This window comes from Elephantulus edwardii, unplaced genomic scaffold (assembly GCF_000299155.1).
Source record: "Elephantulus edwardii isolate Elephantulus edwardi_28Jun2011 unplaced genomic scaffold, EleEdw1.0 scaffold00288, whole genome shotgun sequence".
NCBI lineage: Eukaryota > Metazoa > Chordata > Mammalia > Macroscelidea > Macroscelididae > Elephantulus > Elephantulus edwardii.
Window position 1 is genome coordinate 2,829,319 of NW_006400038.1, and position 12,790 is coordinate 2,842,108.

Here is a 12,790-nt window from a genome sequence, read left to right on the forward strand (position 1 = left end):
CACCCCCCACCCCCGCCCGAACATGTTCTGTTGTTTGAAGAGCTGACTGTTCAAAGCCTGGCAGACCGCGAAGCTCCTCGCGTGTCCAGTGGGCCCTGTTCATGAGACCACAGAAGGAGAGTGGCTGTGGCTGACCATGTGGCTTGAGGGGCTGGTGGGCTGGCCCCTCCGGGAGGCTGGCTCCGGGCTACTAGAGGCACCATCCTTGGCTGCTTTGATCTGAAGCCACGTGTCGCCAAGGGCTTTGGCAAAGTGGTCATCCACGGAGCCAGTGATTGACACGGAGTTGGGTGCTGGCTCAGGCTCCTTGTAGTTCTTGCCCAGGCTCCTGCGGAAATGCTCCTCCACCACCGGATCACAGGTGGTGGCTGCTAAAGGAGAGGAGGTGAGTGATCAGCCCTGTGGACAGCCGTGGGGCTACCATCCCAACCACTGAGGGCCTGCAGCCAGGAGGTGTAGTCCTGGTGCACAGAAGCCAAGCAGGACGTGCGGCCTTGTAAGCTCTGGATGGCACGGCCTTCTCCACCTTAGTGGGTACCTGGACAGACTGATTTCCCAGACTGAGAGACGTAGTGGCATATCTACTGCACCAGGCTGAGGTGAGAACTCAGTACTTATAACGTTGCCACAAATGACAGAAAAAGAAAAAAAAAGTGTTTCTAAGCATGGTAGTCAATTTAAGTGTGCAGCAACGTGTTAATGTCACAATTTAGTGCTGTGTTCACGCCGCCTGGGGTGTGAGAAGCAGGACATTGAAGCCCATGTCCTCCTCACCCTGCTGGACACAAATGTGCTCAATAAACAGACCTCTCCAGCCTCAGTGGGGAGGCAGCCCACTTGGGGACTGGTTGCTTCACTCTCTAGCCTGGGGTGAAGAGATCCCCCAACCAGATCCCCAAGCCCACAGAAGCACTCACTATTCAGGGGTCTCCGGTAGCTGGTGGGCAGGGAAGCCACACAGCCACTGTGCACCATGGGGCAGTGGGAGAGGTTGCAGTTGCGGTTGCTGGCAGAGGCACATGTGATGACAGAGGGCCGGTTCTGGAAGAAAGGGGAGCAAGGGGCCATGTCAGAGCACCACCAGCCCAGCACCCCACTGCCAACATGAATGATGACATAAAGACGACTGTCCTGGATCCCACCTGAACCGATTCCTGAACCAGCCAGGGGCTGGGGACTCGCCGGTTGGCACAGTCCACTCCTGTCTGCCCTTTCTCTGCAATGTAACCCTGCCTGGTCCTCTGAATCAGAGGGGGACAAGTGACAAAGGTGAGGCTGTTCAATGTCTCTCTCTCTCTCTCTCTGTGAATGAAAGCAAACATAGGGAGTTTGGAACTGAGTCACTTAAGGGCTGTGAGCTGGATTCCAAGCCCTCCTGGGTTGCCCTTCAGGCTTACTCCAGGCATGTCCTGGTTCTTCCCCATCCCCACACCCTTCCAATCAACTCATTTTTGTGTGTAGTCAAAACTAGCCCCAACTTGTTTCTACTGTGATCATCCAAATCACAATGGAGATGAAGACATGTAAAATATCTAAGTGTATATATCTCCCACTCAAGCTGCCCTTTCACCCACAGCACCCAACCTGCCTGTCCCAGTGAGCTCCAGACATCCTTAAAAACCTTTGCAGAGACCCTCAAAAAGTGATGACCTCCACCTGCTTCCTCTGCCTGCCACCTCTGGCCCCAGCAGTCGGTAGATCAGCCTGTCCTCCCAGGTGCCCAGAGCCAGGGAGTGACACAAGAGCTGGAACAGTGTCTGTCTGCTGGATCCCCAGACCCTAGTGCATTCCATGGGTCAGAAAATGTCTGTGAACTTCCTCCTCAGATTCCAGCAAAGCTACCTCCACACCCTGGCCCAGGAATGGTGGAGAAATACACAGGCTGATCAGAGTAGCCCTGCCTGAGTCTGCTCCCTGGCTGATAGTGGCTGCACATCAATTCTTCCTAGATGAGCAGAATGCATGCGTGGAGGGACAAAAAACCCCACAGCTCTATAAAAAGTGTGGCAGACTGGTATGAGAGTCCACAGAACAACTGGGACAAAACATGCTTATATCTAACAAGAAAACACATATCTTGAGGGGTTGCGGTGGGGCAGAGAAATGGACTTAGTAACAATGGGTTCAAGCATATCAGAGATAATGAGGATAGCACAAGATAGCGCAAGGGTCCAGTCTGTTGTACTTAGGGTCTCTGTGAGTTGTAGTTGACTTCACAGCACATAACAGTAACAATTTTTAAAAGATTACTAAGGCTTTTTTCTCTAACATTAAAAACCCTGTTGAAATCTAGTCATCTGCTGTCCAGCTGGCCCCAGCTCATGGTGACCTGAGATCCAACAGTGTAAGCCACGGGTTTTCTGGTTATTGGTGGCAGACTTTCAGTAGGTTACCAGGCCTTCTTTTCCTAGTCTAAAAGCTCCACTGAACCTCTTTTCATGTCCTAACACTCAAGCCTTCAGTAACAGGTAACAGCTGTACATGAGGTACAATGACCAGGGATTTAAGCCACCAGGACTTTGTATGATTTTTCCAGGTCTGAACAAAGAGACCATGCAGAGGGAGGGCAGGCCAGACCTGGGAAAAGCTGTTACTCCCCTAAGCTGCTGTTTCTTCACATAGAACTGTGGTGACAGCACCTGATGAGTGCTGGTGAGCTGACAGGAGTTGGTGGGTGACATTGGGAGGACAGGTGGGGCTCAGAGACCACCTTCTCAAGGGCCACTCCCATTCCCTCTGAGAAGGTCCTCCACCCACCTAACAGGGCCCAGGCAGCAGGTTTTAAAGAGAGACAGTGTCTCCTCTGTGGCCACAGTTCTAAGACTGCAGTAGAAACCTGACTCTGGGTTGTACTTGGGCCCAGCCGACTTGGTAAGAGACTTAAGACCTAGGGATAGAAACCATTTGAGGCCTGAGAAACAGCTGCCTGTGTAGGATATGAGGCTCGCCCAGTGGAGGGAGCTGTAGGCAGAGACTGGGCCAGGAAGAAGCACGTCCTGCCTTCTATCCAGCACTCCAGGCATACCCCCTTCCTTCTGGAGCCCGGCCGCACCCCCAACCTGGTTCTGGGAGACGCCCAGGGTCCTGCAAGAGAACTCCCTTCCATGTCTGAGCCTAGTTGAGCCAGGCTCTCTAGTCTGCAGTACCTAACCAAACAGTGTGTTCCCAGGATCACAGGCAATGTGGACATTTTTGCTGAAGGGATAACTGAAGCACACTGGGTTGTAACACAAGGGCTCCGAGGAAGGATGTGCAACTCTGAACTCCCATGAACCTGAATCCCCACCCCCAATACCAGGAGGCCCTGCAGACAAGCCTGGTCAAGAGCAGAGCCCAGCACAGCCCTCAGAAAAAAGTACCTGCACACATAGGACACCTCTTTGGGCTCCACCCCTCCCTGAAACAGCCATTTCCTCAGGCCTTCCACTCAGAGGGCCAATCTAACCCTCTGTGACCTGTGGAACATGTCTGGTCCACCAGGATTTCCAAACAAAAAAGTTTCTTCAGAAGCTGCCACCCTCATTACAGGACACTCTGCTTGTCCAACTGTGACAATCAGGGCTTCACCCTCCTAATCCTACCACCTGGGATATAGGTGTCCCATGTAACTGTATCAAATCCTTATTACCTAAAAAGTTTACTCCCTTGATTTCAGCATGCCTTCTCTAATTGCAAACACACCTATTAACAAAAATGGCAAAGGAGAAAGTGTGGTTATGAAGGGCTGAGGAGACATCTAGGGAAGGTGACTGGGGGGCGAAAAACCCATCCATGCAGGACCAAGCTTGGCAAACAACCAGAGAACCTCAGGTACAGCTGTCATGCACCCCCAGGGAGGTCTATGCACTGCTGTGGCAATGAACACGCATCAGTGCAATCTTTAGATTAAAATGAGGAAGAAAAGGCCTAGTGATCCACTTCACAAAACTAGCTCTCTGAACCGATGGTGAGATCAGGGCAGACTGTGCAGACTGTGCCATGACCATTCAACAGCACTGGCCAAGCAGCAGTCAGGCTGCAGCTGGGCCAGGCCAGAGGCTCTAATAGGCTGCACCAGTTCTGCACAGCCACCCTCACTGCCCACTGCTGCAGCCTCTCTCCACTGGGTGCTTCCCCAAGAGCCCCACTTGTATGTAAGAGTTATGTTTTCGACCAGACAAGCTCTCTTTATTAAGTAAAAATCTCATTTCCTTATTTTCCCTTGTCATTGTATACTGCAGAGTTGTAACTGACCCACAGCTGACTCTCCGGACAGTTTTCAAAGGAGTTAATCTCACAGGAGGAGACTGCCCATCCTTCTCTTATGGAGCAGCTTGGTGGATTCAAACCATGTGCCTTTGGGATTGCAGCATAGATTCTTAACACTAGACCATCAGATAGCTCCCTAGCTCCCTAGTCTTTCCTCACCTTGTTTTTGGTGTTCAGTGCCTTCTAGTTGAGTACAACTCACAGAGACCCTATCAATCAAAGAGCTGAATCCTGTTCTATCCTGTGCCATCCTTGACATTTCCTGGAAATCTCACTCACCACTAACTTTATAGTGTTTCACCCTTAAGCACAGCAGTTTGAGATTAGTTCTGCCTGTGTGGCCTTCAAGCAGGTAAATGTGGGCTTTCTGTGAAGAAAACCCATTGATCCTAATAGAAAAGCTCACCAACAAAGGCTGCTGGAAAACCATTACAGAGAGGCCTTCTATTATGGGAGGAAAGAGACCGACATTAACTGTCTTGTCTGTGGCTGTCTCCTCACCAAGCTGGGCTGTTTCAGGCCAGAGTCAGACCTTGAGGAGCCCTCGGGAAAAGGCTCAGGTGCTTGGGGAGTTTGAAGGGGGCCTGCACCTGCCCCTCCCTACAGAGTGCCCAAACTTACCTGCTGCCGTTCGGCTGGGGCCAGGGTGGGTGAGACACCCATCGGCCTATTGGGCTCTGTGCTGTTCTTGGTCAGGGCAAGGGGCTGGTCCAGGCTGAGGGTGGGGATGGATGTGTATAGGTGGCTGCTGTGCAGGCTCATGGTGGGGGCCACTGCACGCTCAACAGGGCTGCGGCTACGTTCCCGGTGGTCTTTCCGGCAGTCACCGTTAGCTGTCTTATTCCTGAAAGAGGAATGGATACTCAGATGGGAACATCCAGCATTTTCTGAATGGTTAGGGGGAGAGTGACTGCGTGCCAGGTACAACCTAGCCATGATTTCATTTGACTTTTATCATGCAGTAAGTAAATACTAATCTTATTATCATCTCATTTTCAAAGCCACAAATCATTTCTGAGCCAATTAAGGAGAGGAACTGAAGGTGCCATCATGTGTCCATCTACTAGAGGATAACACAACAAACACAGACCTGAGTGTCAGCACTCATTTCCCTGACACTGGCACCAGCCTCCCTAGAAGGTGCACACCTGGTGACTTCTCCCTTTGCTGCCAGAGTACTCATTATGCTTTAATTATACTGAACAAGTATTCTAATAAAAAAAATATAATAAATTACTTCAGTGACTTCTCTTTAAAAAACGAACTATTCAGTATTTGTTCTTTTGTGACTGAGATGTTTCACTCAGCATAATGTCCTCTAGGGTCACCCATTGTGGTTACTATTTCATGAGTTCCTTGTTTTTCAATGCTGCATAGTATTCCTTTGTGTGAATAAACCGCAGCTTCTCTGTTTGTTGATAGGCACTTAGGGTGTTTCCAAGTCTTTGCTATTGTGAACCAAGCTGCGATAAACATGGGTGTGCATATATCTGCTTGGGTGGCAGTTATGGTTTCTTTAGGATATATTCCCAGTAGTGGAATTGCTGGGTCTCTATTTGCAACTTTTTGAGAAAGCGCCACACTGCCTTCCACACAGCTTCCAGCATGACAGCAACACACAAGTCACCACAATGCAGCAAAAATGACAAACCAAAGATCCCAAAAGAAAGTGATTACAAAACCATTTCACAGAAGAAAGTGATGCCCAAAGAGGCGAACTGCTCAAGACTGCCCAGCTCACCAGGCAGACAGATAAAGAGCGGGCTATGCTAAAGACGGGTCATCCAGAGAGGCCTCTGGGTAAACTAGCTGGATGGTGAAAGCAATTACCATGTGGCTGCTGACTGAAGGCCTGGGTGTTCCAGAGTACTCAGGAGGATCTCTGAGGAAAGGTCTAGCAAGCTCCATTCAAAAATCCTATGGAAAACCAACACACAGGCCCAGGGAGCTAGCCAACTTGATGGTAAATGCTTGTTTTCACACTGTAAACTGAAAGCCAATAGTAGTGGCATTAGTAATCAACTCAAAACAGAAACAAAACCACAGCAGAAACAACCTAAAGGACTCATGGGCTAGTTCAGCACAATTAAACATTATTCACATTTTCAGCTCACTTTCCTGATTCCCAGAGCTTACAGATTCTAGACACTGTTTGCCCATTTCTCTCTAGTGAATCACAGCCAGGCCTGCCTCTCACTAGTCATTGTGCTTTGGGGATAGCAGACCCAAGCTCAAGCATCCTGTCTGATACTAAGTTTGCGATCCTCATTGGGATGAAGGGCACCAACTGAAGCCCACGTACACCTTATGCCTTGAAGGTAGTTCTTGCAAGACCTGTCACTGTGCTATGTGGCCTCCTGGCCCAACCTGGGGACATCCCATTCACAACAGAGGGTAACAGTCAGCCCTGTGGGAAGGGGAAACAGAAAGGAAGGAAAAGAGCAGAGGCCCTCTTACGGTAGCCTCTAGGATCAAGCTTTCTGAGGATGCAAACATGTTCCCACAGCTTCTCTGAGCTGAAAACCCTGAAACATTTCAATGCTGGATAGAAAGGTGGTCTGAATCCCACATACTGTAAAGTGAGACTTCGCCCACGCATGATGAGCCAGGTGTTCTCCTGGTGAGAGTAAGCCTTGGAGATGCATTATGGGACACCCCTAAGCCTTTACTGCATGTCACTAAGGTGGCTGCCATAAATGAATGTGTCTGGGCCTGAACTGGGTTGGAGGAGGGAACATGGACAAGGGTCAACACTGCAGCTCAAGTTTCTGAGGAAGTGTTCTGTGGCCACCTGTAAAGTTTTGCTGAGTAGCGTATATGAACACGTTGTATGGAAATGACTTTTACCCAGGGGAATGAGGCAGAGTCCAACTCAGTTCTGTTCCAAACACACAGAACATTTCTGAAGGGCAGAGTGGCTTTTCATGAAGCCAGGCTGCACCTGGCAGAAGGGTCCATATCCAGGCAAAAAGGTTTAAGTTCAGACAGATGTCCACTGTGCTTAAGAGCTCCATGGTGGCTGGATGTCAACGAGATCAACCAGTTATCCATGTGCCAGCCTCTGATCCTTCCCACACATAAGGGCCAACTGTAAAAATAGCAAAGGCCATGTGGGGAAGGCCATGTCTTATCTTTATCAATTTCACAAAGGGGAACTGTCCCTGTCAACAATATCAATAACACAAAACCAATTTCCATGATGTGAGACATGCCTCCCACAATTCCCTACCTCTTTCATCTCAACACAAACCAACTGTTTTGCTGATTCAAATTCAAATGCAATAGCTCACAGACCACACAGAACCATGTTAGGGAAGTCAAAAGGTTATAATCCAGGTGAATAGGAGAATACAATCAGAATACTTTTCAAAATGTGCTCAGAGGCCCCTCAACCTTGAGCCTCACAGCTTTAGGCCACTGTTACAAATCAAAAGACAAACTGCACTAAAAAAAAATCTGTTGTTAGGGACTTCTCCAGAGTACGAATGAGCAACGATGTATGTCAGTCTAGAGCTTACAGTATGCCTGATCCAGGTCATGGTCTTCGAAGTTACTTGCTATGCATCAGGGAGCTGGATAAAACTAAGGATGACCAAAGAATTAATGCCTTTGAGTTGTGGTGCTGGAACAAGAGCTGGGGACTGCCAAGAGAACAAGTCTTTTCTGGAGAGGATGAAAGCTGGAAGAAAGGATTTTCAGTCTCTATGCTGCAAGGAGGGGCCATCCTTGTTCCTTGTCTTTGAAGAGGGACATCATGCTTAGAAGGATGGAGGGAAAGTACAGGAGAGGAAGACCCAGGATAAGATGGATAGACTCCGTGACTGAGGTAATGAACTAAGTGTGTAAAGGACAATGAGGATGGCTAAAGAAAGAACAGGGTTCAGAGCTGTTGTACATAGTGTCATTAAGAATTAGAGTTGACTAGATGGCATGTAACAACAACACAGAAAAAGCCGCCCTTGCCCAAGGATAAAGCTCAGAAGACAGGAAGGCCTGGTGGCTGTCTGCTCAAAAATTCAACAGGACCAAAATGTCTCAATGCAGTGTAGCAGACGGCCAATCAGTGGTGGCTGCCTCACCAAGGATTGCCTCATGACTCTCCTGGCTGCTTCACTGTTGTGGTAGGCCTAATACAGTCAGCACACTTGCCCCAGCCCATGGACACTTTGAGAGAGCCTGACATGGCCATCCCAGTGACGCTGATTCTCTTCCACCTCAGTGTACCCCAAGGCTCTAGGCCAACCAGGCACAGAAGGCCAAGAAGTTTGAACAAAGCTTCCTTGCAGACCATGGAGCTGAATGGTGCACGCCATGGGCACTGCTGGGGGCCAGGACATAGCACAACTTCCTCAGCAGCAAACTGGTCGACTCGTCACCTCCCAAGACATCGACATACTTGCCTAGAGAGATTGCACCACCCTTATCAATGAGGTGACGATGCATGGCCCCAGCTGGCATGACACTGGAAGATGTAAATGATATTCAGCAGCATAGCCAGAAAGAGAAGCTTCCTGGTGTCAATGACCTAACGAGCCACCTCTGACTGCACTGACTGAATGGGGACACCTACCAGCAGCTATTGAGTACCCACCAGATCAAGAAACACAATCTGGATGTGTTCCCTCAGGTGGACATTGATGTCACAGTGCTGGACCCAGGAGGAGCACTTCAGACTGCCATAGTCCACTACCTCACACAGCATCCCCACTGCCAGGTAACTGGGGAGGGCATTCGGGGATGGCAGTATGGCTGAGCATCTGACTGAGGCTGGTGTGGGCAGTGACAACCTGTGGCAGAGTTCAGAGGTAAGCACTCCTTGTGTGGGATGTGGTTCACGCAGCTGCAGACGCCACAGAGGGGAAAAGCAGGCAGACACAGTACTTGAGTGAGGGGTCAAGGCACCTTGGGGCCTGTCCATCTGTAAGTCCATTCTCCATCTCATCACAGGTATCTATCACAGCTGCAACAACAGCAGAGTCTGAAGCTTGTCTGTCTTCGGCTGACAACGGGCCCAGGGGAACAGACCGCGCTGGCTCTGACCCTTGGCTGAGGACAGCCATGAAGTGGGGTGGCAGTGTGTGCTCAGTTTCAGGCCCAGTGCCCTCCACACGGAGGGACCACAGATCCTCAGCTCCTAAACTGGACTGAGCAGGCATTCTGGCACCCTGCACGTGGCATCCAGGCTTTCATACTTGAGTCAGTGCTGCAGAAAATGGTGCTTTCCTGGCTTCCTACAGCCTAGGGCAGATTAGGTCTCTGCCTCCTTCTCCTGGGCTCCCCAGGCAATGAGCTGCCCCTCAGGTCATGCTCCCAGCCTCATCCCTCATCCTCTGGAAGCTGCCCTGCCCATAGCCACCTGCATGGCTGTTGTAGCCCTTAACCAAGCATACTTTGAGGTCTCACTGACGTTACTGTATGTTAAATTAAAATTTTTAATAAATCAGGTCTCAAAAAAAAGGTGGGTGGCTGGAAGGAACAGGCAAGAGGATAAAAATGAGAAAGACAGGGAAGAAGTAAGGAGAGTCCTGCCACAACATGGAGATTGTAATAAGTGTCATGAAACAAAACATACATTAACATTATACAAATAGAAAACCAATTTGCTCTGTAAACTTTCACTCAAATAAAGACACTTTTACTATGTCCAGTTGTTGTTATATACCGTCGAGTTGGAAGTGACCCACAGCTGACCAACCAGTAGGTTTTCAAAGGCAGTAAGTACACAGGAGTTGACTGCCTCTCTTTTTCACAAGGAACAGCTACATGGATTCCAATCGCATGCCTCTGGTTTGTCAGCAAATGCCTTACCATTAGGCCACCAGAACTTCCTAGTATGTCCAGAGGAAAGGTTTTGTTAATTACAGAAACAGCTTAAGTACAGACAAGAGCTAAGGAACTATCGATTTGGGGAGTGGGATGGGGAGGACGGGAGATGGACAGGTGGGGAAGGTCACAGATATTAATAGGCAAGGCTGAAGAAAATGGAAAGGCCAGGCCACAAAGGAGAAGACACTTACCTGCACTGGTGGCTAAGGACATGCAAAGGTAAATCACTGAGGTCAACTGCTAACACTGGCATCATACACAAAGAATAACACTGTCTACTGAACAACTCAGCAGTTTTGCTTAACATATATACTTGGGAAAATGGAAAACCCTTGCACGCAACACCAAGACACAAACAAAAAATGTGGTGACTGTCCAAATGCTTATCAGCCGAGGAGGAGGAAAACAAACAGTGGTATATGCACATGCTTAAAAGCATGTAACATGGATAAACAGAGCTGTGTGTGCCCACTAAAACATCTGTGGTTCAAGCCCATCTACCACCAGAAAGACAGGCACGCTCCTTCTCCTCTAGCAATTCACAGTCTCAGAATCCTGATGGATAGCCTCAGGACTCAGGGGGTTTGGCTGTTGTATATGAAAACACAGGGAGCCCTGATGTATTGACCAGTAGGGAGTTAGGTTGCTAATCCAAAGGCTTGCCTCTCTGGTAATCTACCACAACTCCACAGAAGAAAGATGGACAACCCAAGCTGAATGGGCCAGCTAATAGTCACTTCTGACGTGATAGCAAAGACTGAGAGAGTGGTATATAAATACGGATCACACTCTCAAACAATATGAGTGCATGGCCTTAACAAACACATTTATTTTCTTACAACTGAGGAGACGAAACCTCCAAAGCTCAGGTGCTAGCGATCAAGAAGGTTTCTCTACTTCTCCTGGTTCCAGGTGTGCAAACTACCAACCACAGGGACGGCACAGGACCAAGTAGTCTTTATTCTACTATGTGCAGGCTTACTGCAGGTGGCAGCTAACACCACATGGTACACTATGGAATCCTTTTGTGTGGTGTTAACACACACCAAGGCTAACTGAAAGATAAGACCACTTGGTCTGCTGTGGGGAAGAGAGGCCTGCTGACTGAGTTACAAGACAATCAGTCCCAAACACCTGCTGGAACCCACTTCTATTCTGCCATGTAAGGGGTTGCCTGAGTCAGGAGTTTTTAAATTCCACAGGCCTTCCCACAGGCCAGCAGGTGAGGTACCCAGAGGTGACAGCATGAAGAGGAACCATGAATTGGTGAGGCCAGATGAGCTCAAATTCATCTGTGGGAAAATAGAAAGCTGCCCCCAACTGCACCTCCAAGTGTAATTGAGGAAAAAAACCCTGTCCTAACCAAGTGGGAGGACTCTGGCTCCCACGGGATCACTGAAAACCTTATGGATGAGTGAGAGTGTGAGGATCAGCAATCTCTCCATGACACTTAACTGGACAGAACCCTGTCACAGGCATTCCTGTACACACTGTGTAGGAATGTGACTACTTTCCCTCAACTGCTGCTAAGGGTGACCTCTGCATACATGAATGAAGAAGGTTGTCATCAGGAAGGCATGGAGTCATTGTGACCTATATATGAGAAACAAAGTGCTGCCCAAGGCTGTCAATGCTGACTCTCCCAAGATCACCAGGCCCTTCCTCTGTAGCGCTGAGGAGCAGACTGAAAAGGTTCACATTCTATAGCTGGCAGCCAAGTACTTTAACTATGTGTATCACCCAGGGATGCCTATTTGTTCACACCAAATCCAAGCCATCCCAACCCAATGATTCTGACTTACAGCAGTTCTCCATCAGGTTTCTCAAATCGCAGTTCTTTATGAGAGTAGATGGCCTTTCTCCTATGGAGCAGCTGGTAAGGTTGAACTACCAGAGATGGGGAGGATGGCACAGTATGGGGCAGGACTGAGATCCACTGGTCAAAGGGTCACCAAGAGTTGTAGATGACTTGATACCGCCTAAGAACCACCACCATCACTACCAGATAGTTACACATGATTCCACCAGGGCTTTCTCTTTTCCTCCAAACTCAACCTCACTGCTGTCAAGTTGAGAGAATTCTGACTCCCAGCAGCCTTCAACTACTTTCAGCAGCTGTAAATGTTTGCCAGGAGAGGCCAATCATCTTTCTCACAGGTGCAACCAATGGAGCAAACCCATCGGCATTTTGGTTAGCAACCCAATATATCACATACTCTGCCACCAGGGATCCCTTTTCCCTACTTGTTTGTTGTTATTATGTGCCGTTGAGTCGCTCGCGGCTCATAGTGACCCTATGTACAAAAGCCCGAAACTCTGCTCTGTCCTGTGCCTATCACACTGTCTCTGACACTCCCATCCCGATTACCCCAGTCACCAAATAAATCCACCTCATAGAGGGCCTTCCCCTCCTGCGCTGTCCCTCCACCATCCCAAGCATGATGTCCCTCTCCAGGTCTCTCCTCATACCGGTCTCTCCTCACAACATGTCCAAAGTATGTCAGACAGAGCCTCAGAATCCTTGCCTCCAAGGAGCTGTCCCATTTATCCCTTTCCAGGATGAATCTGTTTTCCTAGCAGTCCATGGTACCCTCAATACTCTTCTCCAGCACCACAGCTCAAAGGCATCAATTCTTCTATCCTCCTTAGTCACTGTCCAACTCTCGGATGCATAACAAGTGATTGCAAAGACCATGGCCTGTATCAGACACACCTT

General features: G+C 49.1%; 1 protein-coding gene across 2 annotated transcripts in view; it reads right to left on the reverse strand.

The window, feature by feature from the left end:
• Positions 1–99: 99 nt before the first annotated feature.
• VGLL4 (vestigial like 4 (Drosophila)) overlaps positions 100–12,790 on the reverse strand; it is a 238,315-nt gene continuing 225,624 nt past the window's right edge. For both annotated transcript variants that reach the window (XM_006900546.1, XM_006900545.1), the window contains exons 3-5: positions 4,870–5,092; positions 918–1,041; positions 100–371 (exon numbers count right to left, since the gene is read on the reverse strand). In XM_006900546.1, coding sequence (XP_006900608.1) covers positions 100–371; positions 918–1,041; positions 4,870–5,092 — 619 coding nt within the window. The remainder of the gene's footprint in view (positions 372–917; positions 1,042–4,869; positions 5,093–12,790) is intronic.